Source organism: Podarcis raffonei, chromosome 9 (assembly GCF_027172205.1).
Source record: "Podarcis raffonei isolate rPodRaf1 chromosome 9, rPodRaf1.pri, whole genome shotgun sequence".
Lineage (NCBI taxonomy): Eukaryota > Metazoa > Chordata > Lepidosauria > Squamata > Lacertidae > Podarcis > Podarcis raffonei.
The window spans coordinates 70,649,687-70,671,743 of NC_070610.1; the positions used below are offsets into that span (position 1 = coordinate 70,649,687).

Genomic DNA, 22,057 nt, shown 5'->3' on the forward strand with positions numbered 1-22,057 from the left:
AAGTTCGAGAACCAAGGTACCACTGTATTTTTGTCTTTTAAAATTTAGAGGCAATAATTCACACATAGTCATTTGACTTCCATTCCCAACTGCAGCTTAGGTTACAAGCCACATTGGGCTGGGCAGGTTCCTTCTTCCACGTTACAAATGAATTATGTTTTCTCTTATATAGAAAAGTCCAAGAAATCAAATAACAGGTAGGCTGATCAAAGTGACATTGCAGTGGATATCAATAGGTTTTTTTGGTAAAGTGATGCAGTATGTGCTTTATTGAGTTCCACATGCCTTTCATTTACTTTTTCATGTATTGATCACGGAAGTGAATCACTAAGCACATGTATTCTTGCAATGAATGGGTGTTGGTCAAGACCACAGGTGAAGTTGTGCTGAGATTTGATTGATCTATGAATTGTGCCAGTTTTCCAAACAAATATTTGGAAGTATTCTGTTAATGTCTTAACAGCCCAGTCCACTTCCAGATTAGTATTGGATGTTGTTTTAGCAGCCATAGTGAAAACTAGTAACAGGACTTGCTTTCTACCTCCACCAACTAAGAGGGTGTTCAATCAACCAAAAAGATCCAAGCGAGCAATCCAAATTATGCGCTGAGGGAAAAAAGGAGAATCCTGAAAGCAGTGTCAACTTTGCAAACCAACCAGACTTGCATTATGTCTTGCTTTGCACTATTGGTTGGGCAGTTTTAATTACTTTGCACGATTCTAGTTTTTGCTAATCAGAAGCAGCTAGTTGCCCTGTAGGAACCTGAAGGCCGGCCCCCGAGCACTGCAAATAGCCACCCAGGCACCTTTTGGATTCCTGACAATTCAGGAGGCACATTCCATATACTGTCAAATGTGCCTTCAAAACAGCAGGCTAGAAAAAGCTTTTGTTTAAACAGAAAGGAGAGCTAAGGTTCCCAGGAAGCCGAGTTCTGCTCCTAGTACCTCATTCTGTGGTACCACGTTTGTCCTGTTGCAGAAATTGGATCACAGCAGATATGCTACCCCTTTCTTCCTCGTAGAAATCTGCTGTAAGACTATTTTGTGTGTCTTTGTGTTAATATCTTAGATAGAAGAGCTGGAGAAACAGCTGCATTTGGTTCATTCCGAGATGGCGGAGGCTCAAAATGAAAGGGACCAGTATAGCCAGGAAACTGGAAACTTGGACGATCAGGTTCAACAGTTGGTGGTAGGCATCTGAGACTGAATCACTTCCATAAAGTTTGCTTTTTGTAAATCACTTTAACAGTCCAGCTACGTAAGTAAATCAAATTCCAATCCTTTGTGTGAAAAGGGGGGACACCAGAGCTTGTAATGAAGAGCCAGCTTTAATCTGCATGCTACATAAACCCTCCGCTACATGAAAAAAAGTGACGCGGGTGGCGCTGTGGTCTAAACCACAGAGCCTAGGGCTTCCCGATCAGAAGGTCGGCGGTTCGAATCCCCGCGATGGGGTGAGCTCCCGTTGCTCGGTACCTGCTTCTGCCAACCTAGCAGTTCGAAAGCACATCAAAGTGCAGTAGATAAATAGGTACCGCTCTGGCAGGAAGGTAAATGGCGTTTTCGTGTGCTGCTCTGGTTCGCCAGAAGCGGCTTAGTCATGCTGGCCACATGACCCGAAAGCTGTCTGCAGACAAACGCCGGCTCCCTCGGCCTATAGAGCGAGATGAGCGTGCAACCTCAGAGTCGTCTGTGACTGGACCTAATGGTCAGGGGTACCTTTACCTTTACATTAAAAAAGGAAAACACACATCGGAAAATTCTTTGAGAAAGTTGAACAGTTAGCACAGATCATTCAGGACTTGGAAAATGGTGCTGGGGAGGGTTCTTTAGCTGCATGTAAAAGATCATCACACAGGCATAGTCTGAGGAATGCTGTTGACTATCACACAACCACCACATAACAGGATTCATTTAGGACAGGAATAATTTCATTGTGAGTTGGGTGCATCAGTCATAAGTAAAAGACTAAGTGTCAGGGAACTGCCATCAGCTCAAAGGCGAGAGCTGGAAGGGCAGTTGTGTTATAGGGAACCTCCGAAAATCTTGCGAAGCAGTTCCTCCTCTGGTGAGGAGGGAAGCCCCCTCTCCAGTGTGGTGTAGTGGTTAAGAGCGGTAGTCACGTAATCTGGGTAACCGGGTTCGCGTCTCTGCTCCTCCACATGCAGCTGCTGGGTGACCTTGGGCCAGTCATACTTCTTTGAAGTCTCTCAGCCCCACTCACCTCACAGAGTGTTTGTTGTGGGGGAGGAAGGGAAAGGAGAATGTTAGCCGCTTTGAGACTCCTTAAAGGGAGTGAAAGGCGGGATATCAAATCCAAACTCTTCTTCTTCCAGTGGAGAGGAGGTGGTGGGACCAGGGGATGCTAGGGAGAGCCTCAACACCGAGCCTGAGCAAGCCGGAGGGGAGGGAAGTACCCCTTTTTCAGCGCCCATTCTGCGCAGTAGGTTTAGGTGCAGGGAAGGGAGGAGAAGGTTGGGGGTCACGCGACCGTTATGCTAGGGGAGGTACAAGGACTGCCCACTCCCAGATTCTGCTAGCGACTGAGCCAGACATGAACTTGCGACGCTCTTCACTGTAAATAGTTGCACTAACAATAAAGCTGGAAAAGACAGGTCGGAGTCTTGCTTGTTTGCTCTTGAGCAACCACCATAGCACCTGGCAGCAAGCAAGGAGTGGTGGTGAAGGGGAAGATGGGCATTGGAGCAGGGAAAAGAGGAGCCTCTTATACCCTTATGCCATTCCCCCCCCTCCCGAACACCCCTGCCCTGGCTTTTCCAACTTGCTTTCCCACTCATTAGGGAAAGGGAGCTTGGGGTGGCTCTTTTCATCATGGTGGGGTGAGCACAGATGGAAAGTAATAGGAAACTTCTTAGGCTCCATCTCGTCTTCAGATTACAGCCTTGCTTTGGGGGTGGAGAAACATTTTAAGGGAAGAATATATGTTGGCCTTTAGCCCAAATCAAGGACGACATTTCAGGTGTTAATAGCTAGCCGATGTCTGCCTGCCAGAGGGCCAGTGTACCTTTTGCATGTTCTCTCTCTCCCTCTCTCTCCCGATACTTTGGATACTGGAAATCATACCCTATGTTTAATTTGAGCTGGAGTTCATTGTGCATTTAGCTTACGCAAATGAGTCACTCACCTAGGTCTGCCCTGCAGGATTAGTCATTTATTATTATTTTTCTCAAAGAATTTAAAAGAAAATATCATCAGAAATAATAATTATCGCACTCTTCCTTCAAAAAAGGCTCCAAAAGTGACTTAACAAATAATTGAAACAGACAAGCAAAAAGCAGTTCCTGTCCTCAGAGTTTTACAACCTAAGAAGACACAACGAAACAGGAAAATGGATTGGGTGGGAGGAAGAAATGGTTGTTAATAAATAAGTAATTAAGCAAAACTCTGTTCTTGGTTACAAATTCCCATAAGGACCAGCTGTGTCGATGGAGACTTAGGGCTCCCATATTTCAAAAAGTGAAAATCTGGGCACAAAAGTTCTCTCATTTTTTGGAAATTTTTGCAATTTCCACCTGGGCACTTTCTGATGGCCGGATCCTGGAATCCCAGCTACTGTATATCCAAAATATTTCGGATGTATGGCAACCCTAGATGGAGTGATCTGGCATCCCTTCTCTTCTCTCCTCTGCTGCACCCTGCCAGAAAGGCTGCTGCCAGATGGAGGGAGGAAAGTAGGAGCCCGATTTCCCAGCAGTGCTAATTGTGACGCCACGTCCCTCCTCTCCTCTTCTACAGCCTATTGTAATAGCTGCTAACTAAACCCATGGAATACTTTTTAAAGCTTTATTTAATGCTTGGGAAACGCCCCGCCTTTCAGAGTGAGCTTCATAAGAAAGATATGGAGCTGAATCTGGAAAAAGAGCAGAACAAGCGGCTCTGGGATCGGGACACCGGCAGCAGCATCACCATTGACCACTTGCGGAGGGAACTGGACAACAAAAACATGGAACTGCAACGCATGGAGTCCATCGTGTCGTCCATGAAGATGGAGTCCCAGGGGCAAATGGAACGTCAGGTCAGGAAAGGTTGGCCCAAGCCGGGAACAATGCAAATGCCCCCAAGCCAAAGGGAAACATCCATACTGCAGATTGTATAGCAACATTTCACAGGTTCCTGATGCTGCTAACCCCTTCAATTGAAGCTGGAGGTGTGCTTCACTCTTGTGCCTTGTGGCTTAGGGCCCTCGTACTTACGGGACCACCTCTCCTGGTATGCCGCGCAGAGGACCTTAAGGTTCATGAATAATCATAGTTTAGAGGTCCCGGGCCCTAAGGAAGTCAGATTATCCTCCACCAGGGCCTTCTCAGTGATGGCTCCGACCTGGTGGAATGCTCTGTCCCATGAGACCAGGGCCCTGCAGGATTTAACTTCTTTCCGCAGGGCCTGTAAGACAGAGCTATTCCACCTGGCTTTCAACTTGAACTTAGCCTGATCTTTTATTCCCCTTCCTTTTCTCCCCCTCCCCTTTTTATGAAGATTACCCGCTCTGGGACCCCACAGCTAATTCTCCCCTGGTCTCCTCGCTGGCCCAAATAGGACTAATTTAGCCAGCTAGCCCTGGTTCTCATCTAATGTTTATTGGATGGATTTTCCCACTAAATTGATTTTTGAATTCTGAATTTATTGTTATTCATGTTTTATACTGTTGTTTTATGCTGTTTTTTGTTGCATTAATTACCGTATTTTTCGCCCCATAGGACGCACTTTTTCCCCTCCAAAAATGAAGGGGAAATGTGTGTGCGTCCTATGGGGCGAATGCAGGCTTTCGCTGAAGCCTGGAGAGCGAGAGGCATCGGTGCGCACCAACCCCTCTCGCTCTCCAGGCTTCAGGAAGCTATCCGCAACCCTTGCAAGCCCGGCGGGAGTTCCCGCGGGCTCACAAGGCTTGCGGACAGCAGCCTGCAGCCCCTGCGAGTGTCCGCAAGCCTTGCGTGCCCGGCGGGAGGTCCCGCCAAGCGCGTGAGGCTTGGGGCGGCAGCCTGTCGCCCGAAGCACGGGGAGCCCTCCGGAGGGCTACCCGTGCTTCGGGCAGGTGTGCACAAAGCTTGGGGCGGCAGCCGCGACTGGGGGAGGAATAATTTTTTTTTATTCATTTCCCCCCCCCCCAAAAAAATGAGGTGCGTCCTATGGGCCGGTGCACCCTATAGGACGAAAAATACTGTAAGTGTTTTAAATTTGTTGTTAGCTGCCCTGAGCCTGGTTTTTGAACCAGGAAGGGCGGGGTGTAAATAAAAATTTATTATTCTTATTATTATGCCTGCAGTGGGTTATGTTGGGCAGCGGCGGAGGAAGCTGCTCAGGCGCCTGGGGCGGGGTGCCCAGGGGTATGGCGAGCCGCCCATAGGGGCGTGGTGCACCGCGGGGCCTGCAGAGTCTGCCTGCCTCCTCTCAGTCAGCCGTCTTGCAGCTGGGGCAGCGGGCGGACTGCTTGGGCAGCATGGAGCCTGTGCGTGCCCAAGCCACCATGTCTCCCAGGAGAGATGTGTGGCTCAGGTGCGCTGCATGCCCCGTGGTGAGTGCCGCCTGGCATTTTGTCACCCCCGCCCCTCGGTGGTGACACCCAGGACGGACCGCCCCTACTGCACCCCCCTTCCTCCATCCCTGACATTGGGGCTTCAGTTGTGGGCAATCTATGGGTATTTCTTCAACTGGCCTGCAGGTGGCATGATTGCTTTTGGAGTTAAAGACCGTGGTGGGGCTGCAACTGCAGGAAAAATTGAGGCACTGAGCAGTTGTACCAGGCGGTACTGTAAGTACCACGGCCCTGGACATCTCGCTTTTGTGCTCGGATGAAATAATTTATTTTAATGCTTGTGACGAAAAGTTATGAAAAATAGCAGTGGGGCAGCATCTGCTTAACCCAGCCTGAATGATGCCATCCAAGTGTGTTGTGAATGCAATGGTCAGCATGCTGACCGACTAGAATCAAGGAGATAGGCAGGTTCAAATCCCCACCAGGCTCATTTTGGCCCCATTGATCTCTCTGAGCCTGGCCCACCTGATGTTGTGAAAATAAAATTGGGGGGGGGGGAGTCGTGGAGACAGCTTTATACACTGCCTTGAGAGTCATGGAGGAAAGACAGGATACAAATGTGATAAGTAAAGGAGGAAGCCATGCTGATGCACTGTTAAAGAGCGCTTCCTCTCTTTTGGAAGCGCATTTAAGTTCTAGCAACATTACCCCTTTTCTTCTTTCAGTGTCCGTCTGAAGCTGAAAAGGTTTTGAATCTGTTGAGTCAGATTAAAGCCTTGTTTGAATTCTGTGAGGCCTAGTATTTCATGCGCTGCTGTGAGGGAAGGTCTTTCAGCCATTTGGCAAGAGGGATGGCTCAGAGCAGACGGCTTGGTGGGTGTTAAATGCCACAGAGGTGGCAAGGAGAGGGAGCCCCTGGCCCTCTAGAAGCATCACAAGATATATTTTCCCCCAAACATGGTTTCCATCCTGGAAACCACGCTTTGCCATAGAGAATGGATGTGGCTACCAGATATCCAAAACATGCTGGACACTGTCTTATGCAAAGGGAAGAAGTGGCTGAGAATAGGCAAGAAAGAAAGAGATGGCGGGAGTGACAGGGTGATGAGGAAATCCTGCACAGGTGCCTAGGGGAAAGGTTTACTGGAGGAGAAAGTGGATAAAGGCATTAAGCCCACCCCTCTGCTCTGAGGCTCTGTGGGGGAGGTGGAGGCTACTGACTTGACCCCACATACACTTCAGCCCCCGTGGCTCCCCAGTCCCACCCAGGGCAGTCAAAATTATAATAACCTCCCTTGATACAATGAAAACATATGGAAAATTTGTCCCCACCAGATGTCTGCAATTAAGGAAAAGAACGAAAGCATCGAGAGGATGGCGTCCATGGCCTCCCAGCAAGAGTCCACCAAAGAGATGCTCCGCAAAGTCGTGGAGGAGCTGACGGAGAAGAAGGTGAGCTTGGACGCAGCAGAGAAGCACGTGGCAGAGCTGACCTCGTGCCTGCAGGAGAAGGAGAAGGTGATCGAGGCGACCAACGAGGAAATCCAGAAGCTGCGCGGGCGCGTGGACGGGAAGCTGCAGGAGCTCCAGGTGCTGAAGAGCGAGAGTGACCACATGCGGAGCGTGCGCTCGGATTGCGACTCCCTGAGGCTGCAGGTGGTGGAGAAGGAGAAGGTGATCGAGATCCTGCGGAAGCAAGTCGAGAACATGACTCAGATCGTGGGCCAGCACAGTCGGACGGCTGGGTCGATGGAGATGGAAAAATGCCAGCTCGCGAAAGAAGTCAACGACAAGAAAATGGAACTCCATGAGCTTAAGGTGTGCATGTTTCGCTGTGTGGGGTGAAGTGTTGGTACCTTTTTAAAAAGATAAAGCTTTTCTTTTGGTCATGGGAATTCTCGGTCAGAAAACTAGGCCAGAAGAGCTAGCTTTAAACAGAATGCTTGACTAAATGCACATTGATCTGGTCCAGGAAGGCAGTTCGTATGGCATGTCTTTAGTGCAAACAATTAACCTCCTGTGTTGCAAACAATTATCAGTAATATCCAAGGCAACATGATGACCAAGTACAACAATGCGATGTCAGTGTAAACTCTTTATATAATCTATACAGAACATTGAACAGTATGAAATATATGAAATATGCACTCTCTGCAAATCCAAATAAACAGAAATCTTATAAATCTCCAAAAGCCACAAAATATGCACTCTTGATGGATTCTCTTGAAAACATAGAACAATTGCTATGGAGCAGTAGTCATAAAGTTATGTAACCATACAATTCCATTTACCATATAGATGGTTTTATGAAGCATTTCTGTATCCTTCTGCTGGGCTGAAGAAGAATTCCACGAAACAGTGGGTATATCCGGAATCACTGTTCACTACGTCTGTTTGCGGGCCACTTTGGGTTGGACGGGACGTCATAAAACAAAGCTTTATGGCTTGTTTTCACCAGATAAGAATCTGACCCATTGCTTCTTTCAGAGACTTGCATAGTCTACAAAGACTTTCAGAGACTTATAAGACTTATGTTTATTTGGTTCTATGTTTTTAAGAGAATCCATCAAGAGTGCATATTTTGTGACTTTCAGCGATTTATAAGATTTCTGTTTATTTGGTTTTGCAGAGAGTGCATATTTCATATATTCTATACTGTTCAATGTGTTTAGTGCAGCCTTCACTAACATGGCACCCTCCAAATGTTTTGGGCTTCCACTCCTATCAGCCCCAGCCAGCACCGCTATGGTGGCTGGGGCAGGTGTCACTTGTAGTGCAAAGCATTTAGAGGCCAGCAGGTTGACGAATGCTGCCTTAGTGTGTGGGTCAAACTGCCCTTCCCACAGCTGATTTTGCTTATTTTGTTCATCTAAAAAGATAGCTGTGCATCTGGATGAATCCATTGTCCTCAAGGGTTGAGGGGGTCTTGAATCAGGGGCCCGGGCAGCCAGAGACAAGCAGCTTACTGTGGCAGTTTTCCAGAAGGAACTGCTCTCTGCTGCCCTTGGGCACCATCACTGCAGATGGCCTGAGGATGCTATTGCAACTACTAGCTCATCAGTGGTCAGGTAATACAGTAGGCCCATGGGTATAGCCCTGGCCGTACAAATACTCTAACTCTCATCTATCGTCTCAGTCTTGAGCAACTTGTCATTTGGACAAAGACTGTGCTATCAGCACCCTGCTGTCAAAGTGGTGTGTCTTTTCCCATTCAATTCTCAAGCTTAGAAATTACCATTTTCTAGTCATCTGTGGCAAGTAAGAATTGCTTTCCAGGTGACCAGCTATGGAGGGAAGTTTTGCAGAAGTTGTGTCCCCTCCTCCTTATTTAGACTAGCCCTGTGAAGGTCAAATGGGCTAGCACGTTTAGTCAAGGAGCATAAAAGAGAATTAGCTTGTTTTATCTAGATTTTGCTGGACAAGAAAGACATCCAGGTTCGTGAGCTGGAGGCCAGGCTGAGCGAGATGGAGCTGGAGAAGGTGAAACTGATGAACGCCAGCTCTGAGAGGCTCCGGGCGCTGAAAGAAGTAAGCATGGAAAAAGAAGAGCTTATGAGTGAAGTAAAAAGCAGCCGCATTGAGCTCGCTACGCTTGCAGGTATGGACCACCAGACAGGATATTGTTCACCTGCTTCATCTTTCTTTGGGTTGCCTTCACAACCAAACAGTACGCGCCCCAGGAAGGCCAGATTGGCCCTGCCAGTGCATTTGCACTGTGCTGACCTCTCTGCTGCCACATCCCTCCCCTCTCCGGTGTGTAGCAGTGACTAAGCCAGAGGTAGGTCAGGTTAGCAGCACAGCCCCACCATGGCATCCCCTGTTGCATCCAAACACCAGCTGCAGACCACACCAGAGTGGCAGATTTACATCTGAAGTGCTGTTGGTCACAGAAGAATTCAGGAGGGGTGTCTTGTCTTTTGTGGCTTGCAATGAAGTGACTTGGTTTATTCAGGTGCTAGAGGACCTGCCTTCTTGAAGGCAGAGAAAGCGCAGATGTTGCTTTCCTATTGCGCTATCTCAATTCTTCAAGGAGACAGACTATCCAGTGGTTCTCAACCTGTGGGTCCCCAGATGTTGTTGGACTACAACTCCCATCATCCCTGACCACTGGTCATGCTGACTAGGAATGATGGGAGTTGTAGTCCAACAACATCTGGGGACCCACAGGTTGAGAAACACCAACTGCCTGCCTGGGGTGCTCCGTTACTCTCTTTCTCTCTCTCCTACTGCTATTCTGTTTTTACTTGTATCTTTGCATTTACATTTGTGTGGTGTATTTTTTTCCCTCCTGAAACTGGATTTGCTCTACATGACCTAAATTTTGCCTTGCTAGGGATCTGGCAAGGAAAGATATGATTTATGCCTTACTAAACCTCTACTAAAGACTTTTCCTGCATTCTGTGTCTTGTTGGAATTCACGTGCCTATCAAAGTTCCGCTGCTCTGCTGAACAAACAATGAGGCAGGGGTGTCCCAGGTCTTGGGGCACTGGTTCTCGACAGTGTCAGCTCCAGGCTAATGCAGTTAATAGGCCTGAATATTTCCCCTCCAGGAATATATTAACTTAAAATTCACTGGCCCCATAGCCAGTTTTGTACCAGCCCTGCCACACACCTGTAATACCCTATTTTGAGGTCCTGCACTGGCTACTCCCCTTCTGTGTTATACTGTGTTATTCTCAGTTTACTTTATAGACCAGGAAGAGGAGGGGAAAGATATCTATATTTCTTTTATAAATCATGGAGTTCTGCAGATATCATTTTTAATTGATTTCTCCAATCCACACATCCCTCTTGGGAGTACTTTTCTTGCTCTGAAACGGCCCCAGTGGAGATCTGTACTTAAAAATTAAACCAGGAAGTTCTGAATAATAATAGCCCAGTTAAAGATCTTCCTTTCTGGGGCAAGGTTCTTAGGACTGCTTAGGAAATGTTTAGGATTGCACAGCATTTACCTAGCTACTTGGGGAGTAAGCTCCATTGAATTCAGTGGGACTTGCTTTTTAGTAGAGGCCTGCAGCGGAAGGCTCAGTTTACACACTCCATGTGCTCCTCTAAAAATTGCTGGCTGCTGAACCATTGCAATCAAATAATTTAAAGTGGATGGGTTACATTTTCCTTCAAAATTATAGGAAGGGATAAATACAAAGTGCTTTGTATGTCAGCTTCACTATCTCCTTCATTTGATGCAGGTATTTTATTTCCAGTATAAACAGGACTCTGTGTTTTTGTAGCTAATTCTATACAGCAATGCCTACTTTGTGTATTCACATGGTGTAAACATGTTTGTTGTCCTCTAGCCTGAGAGATTCCTGAGGATCATAGCTCAGTTGGTAGAGCATGAGACTCTTAATCTCAGGGTTGCGGGTTCAAGCCCCATGTTGGGCAAAATATTCCTGTGTCGCAGAAGGTTGGACCTTGCGGTCCCTTCCAACTCTGCAGTTCTATGATTTGGTCCCTAAACCTGAGGCTTCCCAGTTCTGTGCTACATGCTTCAGATGCTTCCTTCTCCATCCTTGCTTCCTACCTGTCTGCCCTGGATCCTCACTTACAATTTGCTATGTGACTGATCCATTTATGATTCCACCCTCGACCCAGTTCTGTCATACACTTGGTGCTGCCATGTAAAACCTTAAATACTGCTCCTCCAACTGGTCCCTGAGATACGTATGTTGATTTTGTGTTCATTTCGTTCACATGTGTTTGGAGATACGCAACGCTGTGACTTCATTGTGACTCTTGTGCCTTGCAGATGAACTGGAAAATATGAAGAGCAGCTACCGAGATAAAAGTGAAGAGATGGAAACCACCGTGGGCAAGCTGAGAGTGCAACTGAAGTCTGCTCAGATTGAGCTGGAGCAAACCAGGGCCACTGTAAAAACTATGGAGGGATCTGATGGCCACGGTAATCGTGGAAGTGTTATTTCATTTTATTTTGTAAGATCGTTACCTTGTGGCGCTGTGGGTTAAACCACAGAGCCTAGGACTTGCTGATCAGAAGGTCGGCGGTTCGAATCCCCCTGACGGGGTGAGCTCCTGTTGCTTGGTCCCTGCTCCTGCCCACCTAGCAGTTCGAAAGCACGTCAAAGTGCAAGTAGATAAATAGGTACCGCTCCGGCAGGAAGGTAAACGCCGTTTCCGTGCGCTGCTCTGGTTCGCCAGAAGCAGCTTAGTCATGCTAGCCACATGACCTGGAAGCTGTACGCTGGCTCCCTCAGCCAACAAAGCGAGATGAGCGCCACAACCCCAGATTCGGCCACGACTGGACCTAACGGTCAGGGATCCCTTTACCTTTTTTACCTTTCAGGCAGAATTTGTAAACCTGTTTTATTTCGTCATTTGATATTTCTAATATGGATTTTCAGATAGGAAAAATGCCGTGGACAACACTTAATCGAAACGGAGTGTTCAGTGTAGATTTATAAAGCCATGGAACTGATGAATCTTGAAGCTAGAGATGATCAAAATTAGTGGTTCCCAAATTGTGAACGAGCATATACGTACTAGGCTTTAGAGCTTATGTGGGGTTTGCTGTCAGAATCACAAATGCATGTTTTGCTAGACAAGCACGGGGCTAGTACACAGAGAGTTCTTGATCTTCCTAGAGAGAACCCTCTGTGTATAGTCACTTCCTTTGTTTCCTCTGGGTGGGATCTCTATAACAAAGGAGACAATCCTTTATATTTCCTTCTGCCTGTGAGGAGATTCTCTCTTTCCACCATGCCTTCAAGATGATCACACATCGATGACTAAGGCACCTGGCTTCAGCCGTATTAGCTAAGACTACCAACTATTAGATGCTCCTACCAACCTAGCAGTTCAAAAGCACGTCAAAGTGCAAGTAGATAAATAGGTACCCACTGGCGGGAAGGTAAACGGTGTTTCCGTGCATTGCTCTGGTTTGCCAGAAGCGGCTTAGTCATCCAGGCCACATGACCCGGAAGCTGTACGCCGGCTCCCTCAGCCAGTAAAGCGAGATGAGCGCCGCAACCCCAGAGTCGTCCACAGCTGGACTTAATGGTCAGGGGCCCTTTATCTTTACCAACTATTAGAAGTATTTTTCTGCACATTGCTTTGCTGTATATGTTGCTTGCATTGAAATGTAAGTACTGTAAAGCCCTTTTCCATTTATCTTACCAAACAAACCAAACAAAAATGTGGTTCATTCTCTGCAATGATGGTGAAGAGAAGTCAACAGACCACAAATAGAAGGGATAAAAAGGTGGAATTGCCTAATTACTAAGCTTTAATTAGCTGCAAAATGTATGTGCTTTAATCGGCTGAAAATTCTTCCCAGCTTTTCTTTTTGGATTTCTCCCTCGTATTTGGGATAGGAGGTTTAGATCTACATCTACAGATTTAATCCTCAATCAGTTTCCCACGTTTTAACCATCTTTCCCCCTCTCCAGAGAAAACTGAAAAGGGTGGGGTAGAAATATCTTAACAAAGAATTCTTAGTGTTCTAACCAAACTACAATTCTCAGGTTTCGGGGGGGGGGGTAGATTTATAGTGTAGATGCTTCTGTTTACGTAAGAGCTCAGCAATGGAAATTTTTGGGGGGGGGGGCATGGACCAATCCCAGAATCTAGATTACATGCTAAGTAAAATTAGACCTACATTCTACACTTCAATTCCCTACTGTCAGCCTTATCAATCTTAAACACCTTCAAGCTATTTGTGCGTCCTGTCTACCATTTGAGAACAGCTGGGTTAGATCATTAGTCGTTATAGTATAAATATACTTTAATTATGCACACTGTCTTCCTCTCATTTGAGACATAGTAGAATAATGTTATTTTTGCCCAGGGCAAGAAGCCTTAGGCCCTGCCTCTACCGAAAGCTCAGTATATTACCCACAAGGCATTTCTTAAACTTTGCTGTCAAACACGATGCCGCTAATGCTTTGGAAATCTTGTCTTTTATAGCAATGAAAGTTGCAATGGGGATGCAAAAGCAAATCACAGCCAAGCGCGGACAGATAGATGCTTTGCAGAGCAAGATTAAGTTCCTGGAGGAAGCAATGACCAACGCAACTAAGGTCAAAACAGCTAAGATACATAATTTAGATAAATGTGTCCCAGTAGAATGGCTGGACCAAATTCTAACATGCCAAAGCCATGCTAAAATGAGTGTTATCGGTGTAAATCTGCCTTGAACGTATGTATTTTGCACTAGCAAAGATTCTTACTGGAAAAAAATCAAATTAACTAAGCTCACAAATCCCACGGAACATTATCTTACGGTTGGTCCTTTTGTTTATTAAAAGAGCCCTCAGGGTACCTGTGATATAGCAGCATTTGCTAGGAGAGTTCAGTCAAAATATGTAGATTGTTTACATGAAACCCACATAGAAGCATCTTCCTTTGGCTAGTAGAAAGGACAGAAGATCAGTCAAGCTGATAGGGCATTTGAAATGGAACAGTATGTCAATGTTATGATAACTTTTACAGGGAGGTTTTGAATTTGTCAAGCTGCATATTTCAATACTGATTTTTTTAAAAAATGATTTGCTATATCACATTCTGAGTTGGGGCCAATGATCATGTCCAGCTAGAATATTTAACCTACCAGCTGGTTTGCAGATAGATAATTAAGATCAGTTTCTATGTGTTACCTCATAGAAGTGGGGTCATTGTCCATTTACCATATTTTTCGCTCTATTGGACGCAGTTTTTCCCCTCCAAAAATTGAGGGGAAATGTGTGTGCGTCCTATGGAGCGAATGCAGGCTTGTGCCATAGCCGCGCGCAACCCCTCCGGCAGGGAGAGGTTGCACGGGGCTATGGCTTCTTTAGCCCTGCGCAGCGTCTCCCAGCAAGGAGAGGCTGCACAGGGCTAAAGGGGAAGCCAAAACAACGAGCAGGATCCATCCCGCTTGCTGCCTTGGCTTGTTCCATAGCTGCGCGCAACCCCTCTGGCAGGGAGAGGTTGTGTGCAGCCTGTATGCTGCTCTTTGGGGCTGGGGGGGGAATATTTTTTTTCTTGATTTCCCCCCCTAAAAACTGGGTGCGCCCTATGGTCCGGTGAACCCTATGGTGCGAAAAATACGGTAATCACAATCTGACTAAATTCCAGGAAATAATGATCAGAAATTCAGATTTTGAAATCAAAATGCAGTGCTGTGTTTACCTTTTCTTCAAATTTTGTTCTATTCTTTCAACTTTGTCCATCTAGGAGAAACATTACCTGAAAGAAGAGAGAAATAAGTTAAGCCAGGAATTGAGCTGTGTGGCTTCTTTAAACAACAAAATGGCTGGAGAGCTGGAGGTTCTTAAGTCACAGGATAAACGATTGAGAGAAAAACTTGCTACCATGGAGGCAGCACTGGATAAAGTAATAATAATAATATATTTTGTACCATGCCTATCTGACTTTGTATTATTTTGTCCCTGGTATTAGTAGACATACTGTTTGTTTTGAGTTGTTATAAGATGGCATACTTTTTTAAAATTTTCTTCCACATGTATTTATGCCACTTTGTAACCATCTTTTGATCCCAAGCTTTTTTTTTAATCACATGTTCAGTTTCTTGGGATTTATTTCCTTTTTTGTACCACTCAGTATACTCGCAACCAAGCCCCCAAACAGGACTGTGGCTGGTATTTAACTCAGTTTTGTTCAGAGTAGCCCCATTGAAATGAATGACCATGAGCATTGGCGCCATTAATTTCAGTGGGTCTGCTCTCTGAGCAAAACTTAGCTGAATACCATCCAGTGGCTTTTAGGGTTGTTGTTGTTTGAAAAGCTTGTGTGAGTTTACCAAGAAAAACTCTTCAAGGGCCTCATGTTTTACTACACAAAGTTCCCTCATGAAGGTGAATAATCTCCACCATTTTCTCTCACAGGCTTCTATGCAGTTTGCAGAATGTCAGTGCATTATGCAGCGGCAGGAACAGGAAGCGATGCGCTTCAAGCTTCAGCACACTTTAGATGTGAAAGTAAGTTTTCGGCTTCACTGAAAAGGTGCACTGGGAGCATATCCTTTACAACTAAATTTAATTTTTGAAAACCATGCTTATCTCTTACCCCAGAACATTCTTAATGCATGCCCACACCAGCTAATTATTGCACACTTTGTCCCAAAGCATACTTTTGGGTGCAGGGGGTAGCTTGCGGTTTCCAAACTGCACCCCATGTTTCCTTCAGAATCATAAAGTCATAGAATTGTAGAGTTGGAAGGTCCAAACCCCTGCAATGCAGGAATCTTTTTGCCCAACGTGGGGCTTGAACCCACAACCCTGACATTAAGAGCCTTGTGCTCTACCAACTGAGCTATTAAGTCCACTAATGAAAGCTGGTGCCTCATAATTTGCCTGGTAATTAAAACTTGTACGAGCCTTTCTGCAACATTGCTTATGCATAAATTCACTCTTGACTGAGCCCTAAATGAATAGAATCAGTCTGGTCCAGCAGTTTCAAAATGGAAGCTTCTTTCAGGTAAGCAGGGGCAAATCTCCTCTCGGTTTCTGAATATCAACAGTTTTTATGTCGGATCTGCATCCATTTATTCTCAACCAGTGTGGCATCTATCGCTTTGTGGGATGAGCAGGTGTATGAGCCTTTGATGGCATAGCTGATGTTATTAGCTCTTATAATAGTTCTTCCTGCATAGATACGGCGAGAAAGCACAGACTGGGTTGAAACATGCTTTCTTAAAAATGTGCCTGAACTGGTCATGTTTTATTTTGAAGAAAAAGTGACTACAGAGTCCCAATTCAGAGTGTGCTGATCATCATTCTGCAGACACCCCACCCCACCCTGCAAGATCTGACCGGAGTTGGCATCTGAGTTTGTTGAACAGCCTAGTCCCCATATTTTATATTTCTATTATTAATGCTGGGCAGCTATTGTAGATTGTAGATTAGGGAGCTCTCTGTAAGTGGGCACAGGCCTAACATTTCTCTGGCAACCTTCCATTCTGGATTCTTTGCCGAAACCGAAGCCCTATGAACATAATTTTTATTCTGCTTACTCAGACACTCCTTCGTCCACAGGAGCTGCAAGGACCGGGGTACCTGCTGGGCTCCTCTTCAGCCAGGCCACGCCTCTCATCCTTGCCTCATTCCCACTCTTCTAGCGCACCAGCATCCCAAGCCTTCGCTGGCCACATCGTAAGTATCACAAACTATCCCTGCCAGGTTTAGCAACAGGTGGCGCTGTGGGTTAAACCACAGAGCCTAGGACTTGCCGATCAGAAGGTCGGCAGTTCAAATCCCTGCGACGGGGTGAGCTCCCGTTGCTCAGTCCCTGCTCCTGCCAACCTAGCAGTTCAAAAGCACGTCAAAGAGCAAATAGATAAATAGGTACCACTCCGGCGGGAAGGTAAACAGCGTTTACGTGCACTGCTCCGATTCGCCAGAAGCGGCTTAGTCATGCTGGCCACATGACCTGGAAGCTGTACGCCGGCTCCCTCGGCCAATAAAGCGAGATGAGCGCCACAACCCCAGAGTTGGCCATGACTGGACCTAATGGGGTCCCTTTACCTTTAACTTCCATAAATTACCGTATTTTTCTGTGTATAAGACGCCTCCTATTTGGGGGGATTCAAAATTAAGAAAATGGGGAGAATTGCCTATAGTTGTTGAGCTTTGGGGGGGGGCACAAAGTTGTTAAGATTGCCGAAAATCACTCGCCTGTCTGCCCGATGCTGACACTTCCACGCATCCCAGAAGCCGCAAATCGCCCGCCCTATGGCCACAGCAGCAGCCAATCATCCGCAGCCCTTGCCACAGCCACCAATAACACGCCCAATAGCCGCTGACGATCTCCGGCTCACAGCAGCAACCAATCCCACGTCCCACCTTATGCACTATCCGTGTATAAGACGACCACCAATTTTTGGACATAACTTTTAAAGAAAAAAACCTCGTCTTATACACAGAAAAGTACGGTAACTTGGTTAATACAGCAGTGCAGTTTAGGGAACATCCCTCCTCTTTGAAAAAAAGAAAAAAAGCGAAGGCATCCATAGTATTTGGACCAGGTGGGCATCACTACCTCCTGTGGGATAACAATTCTTGGTAATTGGTCAGACAATATAAAAATGAAACTAGATGTTGCTTTTAACTAGTGCCAAAAAAAAAAAAAAATTACCATATTTATTTGGGGGTGTTTCATTATGTTTCTGAAAAGTGAAGGCCTGTTTTCATAGTATTTGAAATCCATATTTCCATTCAGATACCATCCAGGGCCAGCTGCCCTGGCAAGGATGACCCATTACGAGATTTAAAGCAACTCCTTCAAGAATTGCGGTGTACCATCGATGAGATCCCCTCTACCATTCTCCCCAGAAGAGAAAGTGACAGCGAGCCCGATTCAATTCTGGAAGGCGCTAGCAATTTATTGTAAGAATGTACAAAAACACCATGGACATGCCTTCAGAAATGGGTGAAATCTTATTATCCATGGGTTTGGAGAAGAATGATTCGTTTCAGAAATGAACGATTCTTAGGCAAGGGACTTTCTTCTCATACAATGTGTGACAAGTACTGTGGTCTCTGATTTACTGATACATCACCCATGCTGTGTTAATCCACTGACAGGCTTCAAATTGGATTCTAGTTTTGCCCTGCAGCAGGCAGGCAGGAGTGAAAGGTGATTGATGTAGTAGGTGAACTTTGAAATTCAGATTGAGCTAGTTATTTCAAATGAACATGGAACTTGGTGTCCCTCACCCATGCAACTCCATGTACACCTCTCATTTCTCCCTCTTCTCTTCTCCCCCCTCTTCTTTTTATTCTTCTCAGACTCCTCTCTCTGATCTTCCCCTTTCTCCTACATTTTTCTGGCCCCCTCCAAACACCTGCTCTCTCTAGGCTCTTCAGCCAGCCTTGCCCCTCTCTATGATCTCAGCAGCTTGAACCACTAGCACCCACAGATTCCCTTCTGGGTTCAGGAGGGCAGCTCAGCCAATCACTGAGAGGCTTAATCACCACCACAAAATCTTTTAAGTACATTACATCAAGGGAGGGCAGAAAGTAGATCAGGATCTACTGAGAGATCACAGGGTGATTTGCAGTAGATCAACAAGGATTTCTGACTAACAATAGCCGCAACAAAATCACTCTCACCCCACCTTAAATTATACTACTGAAGAAAGCTTGGGGTAACCCCGATTGGGTTTTGATATGGAAGGACTGTGTGTTTTATTCACTCTTCCACATTTCTGCAGCAATTTGCTGGGGTTTTTTTGCTTTTGTGTTTTTTTAATGCTCATGGAAATTATTCAGCCCCTTAGTGCGAATTTTCATAATAAACATATTTTCATATGCCGTTTTGTCTAACACACACATTTTTGCAAGCGATTTCTAATATAACACACTTTTGTATGTTACATTCATTGATATGTTCATTTAATTCACACTTCCAGCAATACGTGGGTTTTTTTGTAAATACTGGTTAGAGAATTGTGCTGTAACATTCGGATAAGTGCAAATTTCGAAGGATGTCTGTGTTTCGGTTCTCGTATTGTTTTGGAGCCTGCATATGTGATGGTTTCAGCTTTAAATGTAAACTGAACTGAACTGAATTTCTTCCCCCTCCCTGCTGCTGAATCTCAGGATTCTAGTAAAAACAACAACTCAAAGTAGATCCTTCAGGCCTGAAGTTTGCCCACCAACCCCACTGTGCTACATTATAGATAGGCAGCACCTTTGGACAAAGGCTTAGCAACCCTATACTTACCTATTTGTTTCAAAGCATTCTATTACTCTGCAGGGTGGGGGCAGATTAGGAATTTAAACAAGCACCTCTCATGCATTATTTTCCTCCCACACAGGGACCTTGCAAGCAGAGACTGCATTGGCAGGAGATCACATGAAACTTACAGCAGGTGAGCCAATTCAGCCAAGGCTCTGAAATTCCTTTGAAGATCAAAGTTTCTGTGGTGCAGTCAGGTAGAAGAACGAGGATGCATTTTTCACAGTTCTGTATTTCTTTTAATGTACAAGTTGCTCTTCAGTTTCATGAAAACCTACCGGTCACTTCTGTGATATCTGTATATCTATGAGCGTTACTTGGCCGCTCAAAAAGCTGTTCCAGGGACAGCCAACAGATGGCGATCCCTCCAGCCTGCCTTTTTGCCTTTGTGCCACAGTTACAGGTGTTTCTTGAGCTGACTCAAGCACAGCAGGAGCCAACATCAGCGTCTGGCCTAGAGGCAGGGTGGGACTTGCCCGGAAACTACAGCCTGCTGAGCAGCTCCCTTAGGGAGGAGGCTTGCCCAAGCAAAAAGATACAAAATGCTTCCCTGATTCTCCAGCAGCTTCCATCCAGCATGGAAGAATGAACCACTTCTTCTTAAAGTGTGGGATAGAGCAGCTGCCAGATAGGAAACTCTTTGTGCACTGCTTTTGCCTATGAACCACTGCTACCCAAGCAACTTGCTCAGGAAGAGCACTGGTTAAGAAAAACAAGCATAGAATTGTAGAGTTGGAAGGGACCCCAAGGGTCATCTAGTCCAACCCCCTGCAATGCAGGAATCTCAGTGAAAGCATCCATGACAGATGGCCACCCAACCTCTGCTTGCCACCAAGAAGCCACCAAGGAAGGGGAGTCCATTACCTCCCAAAGGAGACCATTCCACGGTTGAACAGCTCTTTCTGTCAGAAAGTTCTACCTGGTGTTTAGTTGGAATCTCCTTGTAACTTGAAGCCATAGAAGAAGAAGAAGAAGAAGAAGAAGAAGAAGAAGAAGAAGAAGAAGAAGAAGGAGGAGGAGGAGGAGGAGGAGGAGGAGGAGGAGGAGGAGTTTGGATTTGATATCTGGCTTTATCACTACCCTAAGGAGTCTCAAAGCGGCTAACAATCTCCTTTCCCTTCCTCCCCCACAACAAACACTCTGTGAGGTGAGTGGGGCTGAGAGACTTCAGAGAAGTGTGACTGGCCCAAGGTCACCCAGCATCTGCATGTGGGGGAGCAGGGAAGCGAACCCGGTTCACCAGATTACGAGTCCACACATTGCTTCGAGAGTCCTCCCCTCCACAGCAGGAGAAAACAAGCTTGCTCAATCTTCCATGTGACAGCCCCAGAGGTATATGAAGATGGCTTTCCTCTCTTCTCTTCCAGGCGAAACATGCCCAGTTCCTTCAACCGTTCCTCATAAGTCTTCGTTTCCAGACCCTTGATCGTCTTGGTCACCCTTCTTTGCATAGTGGGTTCCAGCTCAGAGGAGTCTTAATTTTATTTTTAATTTCTATTCCCCCTTTAAAAGACTGTTCTCCTTTTTCACTCAGAGGGTTTCTCCAGAGGGGCTCAAGTATTGCTTTGTGCCCAAGCATCATCACTTCTCACTTTAATGAGACCCTTGTCTCTCAACACAGGGAAACTGCAGTCCGGGACATGCCTTCCGATGTCAGCATGGGGCAAGATAGTTTCAGCAGGTGAGAAATGATGCCTTCGGTTTGGGTCCTCTGACATGACAAATTTGTCACTCCTCCCTTTTTACACAAAGGAGAAATGTTTTAGGGGGGGAGAGACAATCTCACCACTGAGACAGTGGCAGCATCCTCTTAGCATAGTTTCCGTAAATGTGTGTGTGTGTGTGTGTGTGTGTGTGTGTGTAGTCCTGGCAGTTTTATGCAGCCCCTGAGGATCACACACAACTCCTGTAGCATATTAGCTTGCTGTTGCCAACAGCAGTTGCAGGTCTGAGTGTAGCTAGAGGTAAAAATCTTCCACTGCAGTTCAATAAATAAATAAATAAGGGTGTGTTTCACTGTACATTCATTTGGTCCATTCTACACACTGCGACATATCAGGCCCTATACGAAGACTTTACCCTTTAATTTAGAAAGCCATAGACTTGCTGGTAACAGAGCACAGCAGGCTGCGCCGGACAGCTGTCTCTCCCCGCTGAGAATTAGACACATGGAAATATTTTTATATCAGGAATGACTTTCTGAGACAAACTAAGTTGAATTGCTAGTAAAAAACAACAACAACCAATCTTATCACAGAACAAAAACGTAAGATGAGATTAATACAAAAATTCACAAAATCATAGCACGGATAATACAAAACTTCTAAGAGTAAGTGTGGCTTACCAGATTTATATCACACAAGTGGACAGCTTTCAACAAGAAAACTGTCAAACTTGCTTTTTGTATCCATCTGTGGGCATGCTCTTAGACACTATTTCTTTAACACCCTAAGTTAGCTGCTAATTAATACAATTAAAAATGCTATCAATCAAAACTACAAAACAAGAATAGTTGTTTCAAAAGATGCAATCATACAAACTATTACTATTAGTAGAATGCTGTCCACAGGGATGTTTGCCTGGCATCTTCATTATACACCTTTAGGCACCAGGCAAAAACGTTCTTCTTTAACCAGGCCTTTGTCAGGATGCTGTCAGAGGCTCCCGGCTGGTTGCCCAGGAAGTATAAAGACAAGGAAAAGTTTCTTACCGTCCTTTTTTATTTCAGTCTTTCCAGAGAAAGGCTATAGAACCTAGCCTCTTGGATAATAGCCTTGTCCCGAGTGAAACACACACACACCCGTCTCTCCCTCATTCGTGACTTCTGCGAGTGCTGCTACGTGCTCTCTGTCTTTGAGCTCCTTGCTC

General features: G+C 45.7%; 1 protein-coding gene across 4 annotated transcripts in view; it reads left to right on the plus strand.

The window, feature by feature from the left end:
- Positions 1 to 22,057, plus strand: part of CCDC158 (coiled-coil domain containing 158) — a 39,123-nt gene that overhangs the window by 10,729 nt on the left and 6,337 nt on the right. For 2 of the 4 annotated variants that reach the window (XM_053404334.1, XM_053404336.1), the window contains exons 7-18: positions 1,069 to 1,188; positions 3,838 to 4,035; positions 6,829 to 7,311; positions 8,902 to 9,091; positions 11,244 to 11,402; positions 13,418 to 13,530; positions 14,666 to 14,824; positions 15,337 to 15,429; positions 16,486 to 16,602; positions 17,669 to 17,835; positions 19,269 to 19,322; positions 20,811 to 20,870. In XM_053404334.1, the coding sequence (XP_053260309.1) occupies positions 1,069 to 1,188; positions 3,838 to 4,035; positions 6,829 to 7,311; positions 8,902 to 9,091; positions 11,244 to 11,402; positions 13,418 to 13,530; positions 14,666 to 14,824; positions 15,337 to 15,429; positions 16,486 to 16,602; positions 17,669 to 17,835; positions 19,269 to 19,322; positions 20,811 to 20,870 (1,913 nt within the window). The remainder of the gene's footprint in view (positions 1 to 1,068; positions 1,189 to 3,837; positions 4,036 to 6,828; positions 7,312 to 8,901; positions 9,092 to 11,243; positions 11,403 to 13,417; positions 13,531 to 14,665; positions 14,825 to 15,336; positions 15,430 to 16,485; positions 16,603 to 17,668; positions 17,836 to 19,268; positions 19,323 to 20,810; positions 20,871 to 22,057) is intronic. The other 2 variants (XM_053404335.1, XM_053404337.1) reach the window with 2 other exon arrangements.